This window comes from Notamacropus eugenii, chromosome 3 (genome assembly GCF_028372415.1).
Source record: "Notamacropus eugenii isolate mMacEug1 chromosome 3, mMacEug1.pri_v2, whole genome shotgun sequence".
NCBI classification, from domain to species: domain Eukaryota; kingdom Metazoa; phylum Chordata; class Mammalia; order Diprotodontia; family Macropodidae; genus Notamacropus; species Notamacropus eugenii.
In genome coordinates this window covers 231,424,769-231,435,712 of record NC_092874.1, presented here as the reverse complement: position 1 = coordinate 231,435,712, position 10,944 = coordinate 231,424,769, and the positions used below count along the sequence as shown (strand labels likewise).

Here is a 10,944-nt window from a genome sequence, read left to right as displayed (position 1 = left end):
TGGCCACCCAGGGCAGAAGATATTTGGCCTGTAGACAAAGCTACAGATCTGATTAGCTTTTCAGGGCCTGGGTAGTTTCTCAAACCAAAGTTTAATTTCCCTGAACCTTTTAGAGACTAGGGGCCTTCTGTCTTTCCCATATTAGGAGATAGGTGAACTCAGTCTTCCTTGTGCTGTGACTTGAGAATGGTTGACATAGTTGGCCCAGTTTAAATGAGGCTCATCTGCAGCTATCTATTCATTGGGGAGGTTGGTGATAACAACTGCTGGGGACAGGAATGGCAGGAGATGTGGTTTTATTTCCTTTCTCTACCTATTTGAAGGCAGCTAGCTGAGACCACCTCAGTTTCCCTGAGGTGAAGAAACCTCTAGGTCCTCAAGTGTAGCCCTTTGACCAAATCCATACTTCACAGAATAAGTCCCCTTTATAAAAGGATTTGTTCTGTAAAACTTCGACTCAGTCAAAAGGCTGCACCCAAGGATCTAGAAGGCCACATGGGGCCTCAAGGCTGCAGGTTCCCTCCTCTGCCTAAACCCTTGGCCCATCCACTCTGGCTTGATTTTGCCCCCTTGTGCCTCTCTTCCCTTAAAAAGAGAAAAAAGGCATCAATAACCTGCCTCCTCCCTGACCACCCCAAGAGAACAAGAACAAACCAGACATTAGGAGCAGAGAGCAAGTTTATTTGGTGAAAGTAGAGAGCAAACAGGCCCAAGAGGACATATGGTGGGGGTTGGAAGTAAGAAGGTTGATAACCCTGAAAATGTAGTTAGTTGCTTCAGGGGCAAGAGGATGATTTTCACACTGAGAAAGTGAAGGGGTTCTTTGTGGAAAGGGGAGTTTGTTCTCAGCCATTCAGCACCATCCGGACTAGCTCTGTGGAGAAAGAAATGGGAATGAGCTAGGGAGCAGGCAAATAGGGGAGGGCTAGCTGAGGGTGGTGGGACATCTAGACCCCTAAGGTGGCAGGAGTGGAAATATCCCCCAGAGTCCAGCCCTGGGGGTGATCATACAGGATAGAAGAGCCACCTCTGAGGTCTGACTTGGCCACATTGCCCCCAGCTTCCCTCCCAAAACCTGTTAGTCTCCATCCCACCCCTGAGCAGCAAGGACACAGCAGAGGTAGAGAAGGCGCCCCCTCCCCCCCAACTACCACCTATAGGCACTGTCAACCCATGGCAGGTAAAGGGGAGAACACAGTGGGTTTATTTTGGAGGAGGGGGAGATCACCTCCAAGCTGCCCAGCAAAAAGAAGGGTAAGGGATTCAACTGTAGCAGGAGCTGGCCAGGCAACCCTCCCCCATCGCCAAAACCCTCACCCAGGGTTATGGACAAGGGCAAGATAGTACCCTAAAGCAAGACTGTCCCAGGCCTGCTAAGTTGCCAGACACAAAGCCCAGGGCAGAATTTGAGGGGCATGTGGAGAAGGGCTAATACCCAGACAGTCTTCCTTTATGCAGCGGGACTACCCTCCCCTTCCCAATCAGACAGGTCCATGCAGACATGCTAAGAGAGAGTGAGAGGTAAGAGGCAGAGGCAGGGGACAAATAGCCAGAGAAGAGGGGGAAGGCAGGGAAGGGACCAGAAGGAGACACGGAAAGGTCAACTTGGGAGGAAAGGGAGGAGAGGCTGGGAGGAGCCGTACCCGCCCCATGGGGCCCTTCACCCCGACAGGATATGCCTCACAAACGCTGCAGGAAGGAAGAGACATTAATGGTGAAGACAAGACACAGACATAGGGTGGTGGGGTGTCACACAGGGATGTGAGGGGAGACATTCTATTCCTTAGATACTTTCCACCCCTCACACCTGGCTCTCTTCCTGCCCTGTCTTTAACCTCCCAAATCAGAGCTAAGCTCTGCCCCTTGCCTGCCTCCAAAGTGCTTTCCGAGCCATCAGCCCACCTGGAGATACAACTCCTTGCACAGAGTGGGGTGCTATTAATTCAGCTGCACTGACTTGTAAGAGAGGTTCTCCTGAAGGCAGCGGGGTTTTCTTTTTTGTCTTTATATCCTCAGCACCAAGGAGGCGCTTGATGCCAACAGACTGCTCAATGACCCTGCCTCAACTTTCCACACTGCTAAATCCTTCCCAGAAAATGCTGAACACGCCCCTCTCACCTTCATAGTTGATACAACCGTTGCTGTCCTCATGCCCTGCCACCAACACTTCTACTTCTTCCTCTGTCATCTTCTCACCTGTGGAGGGGACCAGACCTCTCAGGGAATCAATAGGGAAGGACTCCCAAGGACTAGAGGGAACCTAGAGGTCTGGATTTGGTGGAAGGAGGTCTTACCCAGGGTGATGAGGACATGTCGTATTTCAGCCCCCATGACTGTGCCATTCCCTTCCTTGTCAAACACCCGAAGCCCTTCCACATAGTCCTCATATGTGCCCTGGTCCTTATTCTTTGCCACGGTCTGCAGCATTGGTAGAAAATGTTCGAAGTCCAGCACCTTCACATTCATCTCTGTGCCAGAGAAAAAGGGGGGGGTTAACATTAGTGGCATCAGGTCAGAATGGCTATTTCCCACATTCCCTGGGCTGAGGGACTCTTGAGAAGGAAGCCACATCACCATTACATTGGCTCATTTTGGATTGTATTTTCTTTTGGGTTTTTTTTTTTTGAATCATACGTTTTCCAGTATAATACCACAACATTTCAGAACCCTCTTCTGTAACAGCAACCATAAGCCAAACAAAACAGCTGAGGTAAAACTACAAAATCAAACAGCCTAACAATCTGTCGTCTCCCACCTCAAGCAGGAAACTCATTTTGCCCTCAACAATTGCCAAAAGGAACCTTGTACAGTTTGGGCACCCCCACATACACTAAGCTCTCCATAGATAGGTTGGACAGCATTCTTAAGAGAATTCCTAAGTGCACCCCCAGTCAACCTGGGGGCCCTCTCTCACCATCACTCTTGGGATTCCCTAAGACCTTGAGCACCTCGGCATTGGTGGGGTTCTGGCCCAGAGCTCGCATCACGTCCCCACACTGGCTGTACAAGATCTTTCCATCCCCTGTTCGATCAAACAGCTGGAAAGCCTCCTTGAACTCTAGAGGGGGGACAAGAGAGGAGTGAGTGTCCGAAATGGAGGTCGATATCCCAAGTACAAGCCAGAGCTCTGGACGCATTCACTTTTGTCTGGAGAAAACATACTCCCGGGTAGGTAACACTACCAGGCTGCATCTGGTTTCACTTCTGATCAGGTTGCCCAAAGGACCCACATAATCATGTAAGCGTCCTGATCCTTGCCTGAGCTGGGGGCACCCCATCTCCCTAACACCCCTCTAGTTTCCCTCACTTCAAACTTCCCGGAGCCCCGCCTTTACTCCCGGGGGTGGAATGCGCCACCGCCCAGCCTGGGTTCCAATCCTTATAAGGAAGTAGGTGCAGCCCCGGCCTCAGGACATCCCAAAAGGGCCAGTTTTTTCGTCCCCATTCCCTAAATGGACTGGGCTTCCCGTCCATCCACGACCAGACAGCTTCTGCCGGGTCTTCGGGGGGCCCGCTCCTTCCCACTCAAATTCCCGGGCCCCCACCTTCCAGAGGCACAGTCCTCAGCCCTTCCCCCAGGTCTGGGCCAGCAACCAGGGCAGAGTGGACGGAAGTGGGTTAATGGGGAGAGAGGCAGGGGCAGGCGGCCGAACAGCCCCCCCAAAACATCACAGCGCACACGAGGGGTTAGGTAGCCCAAGGCTTCACACATCCACCCCCGAAAACAAACTCACCCAATGCCCGGGGCTCAGATCTAAAGAGAGGAGGAGGAGAAGGAGGAGGAGGACAGAGAATCGGAGAGACGGAGTGAGAGAAAAATGGAGGAAACCGGGAGGAGGAAGGAGCCGGGCACCCCGGGGTGCGGATGCCGGAGGGAGGTCCCCGCAGCCAGGAGGGCCAGCCTACGCCCCTCTCCCCCTTCGGGGCGGGTCAGGGGCCACTCACCCGCGGTCTGATCCTCCGTGAAGTCACACTGCGGCCCAACAAAGAGAGGGGAGGACAGGTCAGGAGAGGTCAGCCTCCAGGCTTCCCCCTCCCCGAGCCAGCCGCAGCTCCTCTGCAAAGGGACCCCCGCAACGCCCCGTCCGGGCGCCCCGCCACCGTCCCCCCGGAGCCAGCCTCCCCCCGGGCTCCCCGTCGGGCCGGGCCTCCCCCGGGCTCCCCTTCGGGCCGGGCCTGCCCCCGGGCTCCCCTTCGGGCCGGGCCTCCCCCCGGGCTCCCCGTCGGGCCGGGCCTCCCCCGGGCTCCCCTTCGGGCCGGGCCTCCCCCGGGCTCCCCGTCGGGCCGGGCCTCCCCCCGGGCTCCCCGTCGGGCCGGGCCTCCCCCCGGGCTCCCCGTCGGGCCGGGCCTCCCCCCGGGCTCCCCTTCGGGCCGGGCCTGCCCCCGGGCTCCCCTTCGGGCCGGGCCTCCCCCGGGCTCCCCTTCGGGCCGGGCCTGCCCCCGGGCTCCCCTTCGGGCCGGGCCTCCCCCCGGGCTCCCCGTCGGGCCGGGCCCCACCATCTTGGCCGTGCAGCGCTCGCTCCCTCGCCCGTACCGCCGCCGCTGCTCAATGTAATGGCTCCGTCTCCCTGCCCGGCTCCAATCTGCCTTAGCGCGTCCCGTGACGTCACCCTCTACAGATTTAGCCAATTGGAGGCCGGGCCTGAGGTTTATGCAGATGAGCTTCCTTAGGCCGCTCGGAGCCTCGGCCTTTCCGGACGCGCAGGGGCGGGGAGGGAGGGGGAGGAGAAAGTGGGATGAGAGCTACTCCTATTTTGGGAGTGTCATCAGAAGCCCAGGAGCTATGCGCTCTCCTTCCCCCCTGCTGAGCAGCCCGGGCTGGAGGGGCCAGTGGAAAAAGCCCTGAACTTGGCCTCGGCTTCGGGGATCTGACTGAATCTCTGGGCCCTGCGGAGGCTGGATTCAAACCCAGAGCCCCTGACGCGCTCCAGAGCCTTCACTCCCCCTCCCATAGCCGCTTCTGTGTAAACTGCGTAGCCTTGGCCAAGTCACCAGATTCTCTGGGCCTCGGTTTCTTCCTGGTCCGCGCTGGACTAGACCTCCAGTCCTTGGTCGTACCAGTCCTATGATCTACGGAGGTTAGACACCAGGAAGGACGGACCAACTTCTCCTGGAAGGTGGAGGACTGGCATATCACAGAGAAGGAAATGATGGTTTAAATGGCTGAACTAAATTAAGGTTCCATGCCTTCCCTAATGCCGCACAGTAAATGGCCCCGGAAACCAGGCTTAAATCTCAAGCACTCTTTCCACCAAACCTGGTCCAAGGACCAAGGGGGTGGGGGAGAAGCAGGGAGGGAAAGAGTAAGATGAAATCTTACACATAGGCACAAACCCCCTTCCCCTGCCCCCCAAATAACAGACCAGAAGCTGGAAGTCCATTGCTTTATTACGGAAAATCAAGAGAGGGTAGGGGGACTGACGCAGCAAGTCTGTCCGCTCCCACACGCTCCTTCTCCATTCTCAAGGCAACAAACATTTACTAAGCGCCTACTACGTGCAAGGCACCAGACTTTCATCTCCCCAGGATGCAGGAAAACCTTCTTTCTGACTGGAGAGAAGCAGGATCTGGAGAGAGAGAGTGGTGTTGGGGTGGTTTGGGTACCTAGTGCACTGCGGTCCCTCACAGCTCCCCCACCTCCTATCCCTCAGGAAAAAGAGGAGCTGCACATAAGCTCTCCCAGGGAAAGCAAAAGTCATAGAAACGGCTTCCATTTACATTCTTTACTGCTTTCCTTTAAAACACTTTCACCTACTAATAGTTGGTTCTCACAACAACCCTGAGAGACTGACAGAGTAAATGTCATTCATTTTACGGAGGAGGAAACAGGTTTATGGGAATGAAATGACACGACCATGCAAGCCCTTCATAGCAGAGATGACATCTGAACCCAAGGGCTTGAGTCCATATTCAATGATATTTCCAGGGTATCTTAATGCTTCCAAAGCCCCCAAAAGGTAGGGATGGAGCTGAGGAGATAGGGCTGGGCTGGGCTGGGGAATCACTCTACCTTGGGGCCTCAGCTTGACATAATGTGTTTCAGGAAGGCTGCCAAAGGAAGATGAAAGAGGGGGGTCAGAACCATGCACCCCTGCTCTGCCCTCCCTCCTTGGAGTATAGATGATTTCTCCACTCCCCAGGACGACTGCCTCTCCCAACTCACACACATACTCTCCAAACCTCTTACTTCCACTCCTCCCCACCCTCTCACCCTCATAGTTGATGCAACCATTGCTGTCTTCGTGTCCAGCCAGGAGGGTTTCTACCTCTTCCTCTGTCATTTTCTCTCCTATAGCAGAAGCAGATAAACTTGGAACCTATTCCCTCCCACCCCAACTTCAGCCATACTATTTAGGAGTGGTACTTCCTCATCTAGTCCCCCAAACAGAGGCATCTTAGCCTTCTCTCTCCTTTCCTTTTCCTCCTTCCTCCCCAGTCCCATGCCCCCTATTACAAATTTATCGATACCTTGCTTTTCTTCAAAATGACTTCACTCATGCTAGCAGAATACCTAGGAAGCCCAGGTTTCATTGTCTCCAGGACAAAAGATGAAAGTGACTCTCTCAAAGCCACCCAGCCAATCAGTGGCAGAAGAATTGGAGGCTGTGTCTTCTGATTCATCACTTTCCCACTACACTTCAGGTTGTCAGAACATTAAGAAATTTCCTAGGTCTTGCTCCCTGGAGTTTGGGGTCTTCCCCAATTTGGCTACTTTCCTAACTATTCTTGCTTCTTTAAATATGTCCCTTCCAGGAAATGTCATTCCTTGCCTAGACTGGACTGAAATGGCCACTTCCAATTGCCATGCCTGCCCTGCCTTCCTCTTTCCCATAACATACCTACCCTCCACAATGACCATGAAGCCCACGCCTGCACCTGGGCTGCACCTTGTTCTCTTCCCTTGTTCAGTTCCAAAAATCTGGGATCTTACCCTTTAATCTCAAGTGAACTTCTCCTCCACTCATGAGCCATCTTTTTTACAATCTTACCCAGGGTAGTGAGGACGTGTCGGAGTTCAGCCCCCATGACTGTACCATTCCCTTCCTTATCAAACACTCGAAGTCCTTCAACATAGTCTTCATATGTGCCTTGGTCCCGGCTTTTAGCCACTGATTGGAGCATGGGCAGGAAGGTCTCAAAGTCCACACGTTTGGAGTTCAGCTCTGAGGAGGGGTGGGGGGGATAGAGTGTGCTAAGTGACCCCTTCCTAGGACTCCTCTATCCAACCCTCATTACTTGGGATCTCTAGCCAGTAGATAGTTCCATTAGAACCATCCCATTTAACCCATCTGTATCATTCTAGTTCTATCTGGTTGTTTGTTGTTTGGTTTGTTTTTTTTTAGCAAATAGAATTTTACTGTACGTGCATGTAGATTGTGTTTTATGACACATTATAAATCTTTTATATACGGTATATGAATATGTCATTAAACTATATTTGGAGGAGTCACTGCTATTCTCATCTTTTAGTAATACTTTTGTCTTATCTTTTTAAGGGTCTTTTCTGGCTTCTGCCTAGTTGAACATTAATAGAAAACCTCTCCAGTATCTTTGCCAAGAAAACCCCAAATGGGGTCACAAAGAGTCAGACATGACTGGAATGGCTGAACACCCATGACAAAGTGACATTCATCAATTCATTTGAGCTAATAATTATGAACCTTAGCCAGTTCTGTCACTTTCCAGTTTGTCTGTCTGTTTTTCATTAATCCCTTACATTTTATTATCATAAACACAATCCAGTTTGAATTCAGTCAAAGGACCACACCTGAGGACCTAGAAGGCCACATGTGGCCTTGAGGCCAAAGGTTCCCCACCCCTGAATCTAGTCCAACCCCTATCTGAACCGAATTGCTTCTACAAAATCCCTACCTATGGCAAAGAACCATCCCCACCTCCAGTATTACCTGTAAGGGTACCCAGACCAGCCCCACTCAACTCACTCTTAGAGTACTTAACAACAACTTGTGAGCCCTTGGTCATCATTTCTTTTTTTGTCCTGCTACCATCCTCCCTGTTATGGCTCATAATTCCTGCAGTCTCACCATCATTCTTTGGGTGACCCAGAACCTTGAGCACCTCAGCATTGGTGGGGTTCTGGCCCAGGGCCCGCATCACATCCCCACACTGATTGTACAAGATCTTCCCATCTCCTATTCGGTCAAACAGCTGGAAGGCCTCTTTGAAGTCTGGGAATGGGGAGGGAATTGGGGTTAGCCAAAGGGTTCCCTCTATCCCCAGGTTGGAAGCAGGGCTCAGAATAGTGGACTAAGGTAGAATACAGCAGGAGGAAGAAATTCTGAGGACAGAACTAATGTGGAGGGCAGCTCTGGGGCTGTAAAAAAAAGAGAAAGAGAGAGAGAAAGACATAGGGAGACAGAAAGACAAGACTGTGACAAGGGATTTAGGATAGCAGGGTGGGGGTGGGTGGTTATGGTCTCCTCACCCTCCAGTTGGTCCTTGTTAAACTCGATCTGTGAAGGAAAAGACAGTGTGAAGAGGGGTGGGGTGCCATGAAACCCCCAGTCCAGGCCAGACCCCCTCCCCCATCCCTTATAATTGGCAGCCTCTGTGGAGTGGCCCAAAGGGACCCAGCTGAGAGCTAAGAGCGCCTGAGTCCCATTCCCAGCTCCAAGCCTTAGGAGAATACTAGCAGCGGGTATGTGGGAGGGAGACCTTCCTGGGAAACAAGGCTAATCCAGCACCACCTGTTCCCCTCCCCCTGGCTCTCCCAACCCTGCATCCCTCACATAACCGGCAGTTGAACAAAAGCTAAATTTACCCCCACACCCCCAGCTGTGATTGTCTAACAAGTCCCCCTCCCCACCCTCCCTTCTCAGAGCAGCAGGCTCTTTCCCTCTCTTTCAGCCTCTTTTCCTAGGCCCTGAAGAGTCCACCCTCTGATGGACACTGGCCCCTTCTTTCTCTCTCTTGTGAAACAGTCCCAAGGAGCTGAGCATCTCTGTTCCCAGATTCTTGTGTTCCCCACATCCCTGTTCTCCATTCAAGGTGTACAGGGGTGCCATTATATGCCACATTGACGCGGCAAGAGGGGAAAAGTGAACATGGGAACAGCAGAATTGGGGTGCCTGGCCTCAGAGCCCTGCTAACCCCATTCTATAGACTTAGTATCTGGCTTCTGGGTTTGTTATGGGAGGGGCTAAGGCAATCCTCACATCATTATAGCAGCTCCATTAGCTCCTCCCCCATTTCCCCTATCCCATCTCCATGCCCCTTTATACCATTCATCATTTCTCCAAATCCTTTCCTCCTAAAGAAGCCTCCCCATTCTCCCATCCCTGCCCCCCTCCCTTCATCTTGACCCTTGTGGGCTGAGAGACTCACCACCACTTTGGAGAGGTCAATGGGGGACTCCTGGGGTTTGGTGGGAGCTGCTGAGGCAGGGGGAGCAGCTGGTTCAGGCTTGGGCTTCCCTGGAGGGGCAACGGCTGGCTTGGCAGCAGGTTTGGGGGCAGCAGGTCCCAATGGCCTCTTCACAGGGGCGTCTTTTTTGGGAGCCATGGTGAATGATGGATGACGGGCACAAGAACAGTGCCCGGAGGGGGCACTCAGTTTAAATAGCCAGGGAGTAGTATGGGATATCAAGGGGGCGGGAGCAGAGACCAGACTGGGGTGGGGGGGGTGAGGTGGAGGAGAAAGACAAAGACAAAGTAGCCTGCCTGCCCTCTACCTCTCCTGCCTCCCTCACTCTGGGCCTCCTGCCCCAAGGTCTCTGTCTTTCTGCCCACATTTCCCAAGGCATTTTACCAAGTTACTGCCCCCTCTGAGAATAAGGGAATGGGGGTGATGGGGAACTGGGTGCCTAGATGAAAAGTCTCACCCTTGGGTGAGCAGGAATCACTCCAACAGAGAGGACCATGGTATCTCAGATTTATAGTCACAGATAGAGGAAAGGCTAAGGCAGAAGAGAACTCACACATTTCAACCCCTGCACCCCCTCTCCTCTGGGAGAAACATTTTCTCCCCCTGAAATCTTAATCTCTTGCAGACTAGGAGTGGGATGCATCTGGGAGGAGGGAAGAATTCACAGTTGAGGGTGAAGTTATGACTCACTTCCTCCCCCTCCCCAAAGTCCTTTTCAAGGATCAGGCTATTGGAAGTGGGGTATCAGTATCCATCACCCCTAATCCCAGCTGTTTACACTCCTGCCCCTACCCGGCTCCAGAACCACATATGGTAAGGAGCAAATTGGGAGGGAGGGAAATAGGATAAAGAAAGGACAGTGTGGGAGGCTGGGCTTTGTGCTCCAACACACTATCCCCTTGGCCGGCAAAGGCAGATGGAGGTCAAAGTTAACATACACTCAAGCCTTGGTATTACAGAAAAGGGTCTGGAACGACTTCTGGTGCCAAGAGGCTGTAGCAGGGTCCTGAGTCAGGAAGAAAGGCTAATTCTCCATCCCTGAGTGAACCCAAGAATGAAATCCTAATGAGCCTCCCCATTATTCATTTCTCACACACCAGTTTCAACCCTACCCTACCCTACCCCCTGACTCCAGGCTGGCCAGAACCAGACACAGGGGCAACATGGACTTCCACCCTCACCTAGGTCTGTGCTGCAGGTATTGATCCCTATGGGATCCAAGGGAGAGGGAAAGAGATGGGGAGAGTAACAAGGTTCAGTTGAAAATTCATCATGTTTTAGATAAGGAAACTAAGGTAACTCTAAAAAGTAGATGGAGAAATCCTGAAATGGTCACCTCTGAGACTATAGTTCAGAGAAGGATACCATCAAGAATCTATGTTTGAATTCCCTCAGATCTAATACTAACAGAGGTCCAAAAGGTCAAATCTCGAATTCGAGCGCAGGCTGGAATCTTCTGTATTTTTAGCATATTTTTTTTTGTGGAGGAAATAAATAGCTGTCCTATATCTATTGAGTATCTTTCCATTTCATATTTTGGGGAGACTCTAGACATGGGCC

At 52.5% G+C, this 10,944-nt stretch overlaps 2 protein-coding genes across 5 annotated transcripts; both read right to left on the bottom strand.

Moving 5' to 3' along the window:
• Positions 1-660: 660 nt before the first annotated feature.
• On the bottom strand, positions 661-5,353 carry MYL6 (myosin light chain 6). 3 transcript variants are annotated; one of them, XM_072655034.1, is made up of 7 exons: positions 4,498-5,353; positions 3,946-3,973; positions 2,915-3,058; positions 2,295-2,468; positions 2,119-2,196; positions 1,644-1,689; positions 661-874 (listed from the first exon to the last, which is right to left on the bottom strand). In XM_072655034.1, exons 1-6 carry the CDS (start codon positions 4,498-4,500, stop codon positions 1,661-1,663), a joined length of 456 nt encoding a protein of 151 aa, XP_072511135.1. In that variant the 5' UTR covers positions 4,501-5,353; the 3' UTR covers positions 661-874; positions 1,644-1,660. The 3 variants fall into 3 exon arrangements, with proteins under 3 accessions (XP_072511135.1, XP_072511134.1, XP_072511136.1); XM_072655033.1 differs by lacking the exon at positions 1,644-1,689; XM_072655035.1 differs by lacking the exons at positions 1,644-1,689; positions 3,946-3,973; positions 4,498-5,353 and adding an exon at positions 3,735-3,908.
• Positions 5,354-5,370: 17 nt separating this feature from the next.
• MYL6B (myosin light chain 6B) lies at positions 5,371-10,190 on the bottom strand. Of its 2 annotated transcripts, XM_072655031.1 has the most exons (7): positions 9,346-10,190; positions 8,447-8,474; positions 8,046-8,189; positions 6,990-7,163; positions 6,212-6,289; positions 6,011-6,048; positions 5,371-5,567 (listed from the first exon to the last, which is right to left on the bottom strand). In XM_072655031.1, exons 1-6 carry the CDS (start codon positions 9,520-9,522, stop codon positions 6,020-6,022), a joined length of 630 nt encoding a protein of 209 aa, XP_072511132.1. In that variant the 5' UTR covers positions 9,523-10,190; the 3' UTR covers positions 5,371-5,567; positions 6,011-6,019. The 2 variants fall into 2 exon arrangements, with proteins under 2 accessions (XP_072511132.1, XP_072511133.1); XM_072655032.1 differs by lacking the exon at positions 8,447-8,474 and having other exon boundaries at positions 9,324-10,190.
• Positions 10,191-10,944: the final 754 nt, after the last annotated feature.

Excerpts from the sequence above, each read along its gene's own strand:
- MYL6 (XM_072655034.1), bottom strand. Across the intron at positions 3,059-3,945 it reads CACGGAGGATCAGACCGCGG|AGTTCAAGGAGGCTTTCCAG; the intron begins GTGAGTGGCCCC and ends TCCCCCCTCTAG. Across the intron at positions 2,197-2,294 it reads ACATGTCCTCATCACCCTGG|GTGAGAAGATGACAGAGGAA; the intron begins GTAAGACCTCCT and ends TCCCCTCCACAG.
- MYL6B (XM_072655031.1), bottom strand. The coding sequence starts at position 9,522 with ATGGCTCCCAAAAAAGACGCCCCTGTGAAGAGGCCATTGGGACCTGCT. Across the intron at positions 8,475-9,345 it reads TTGACCTCTCCAAAGTGGTG|ATCGAGTTTAACAAGGACCA; the intron begins GTGAGTCTCTCA and ends TTTCCTTCACAG. Across the intron at positions 6,049-6,211 it reads TGGTTGCATCAACTATGAGG|CCTTCCTGAAACACATTATG; the intron begins GTGAGAGGGTGG and ends TTCCTTTGGCAG.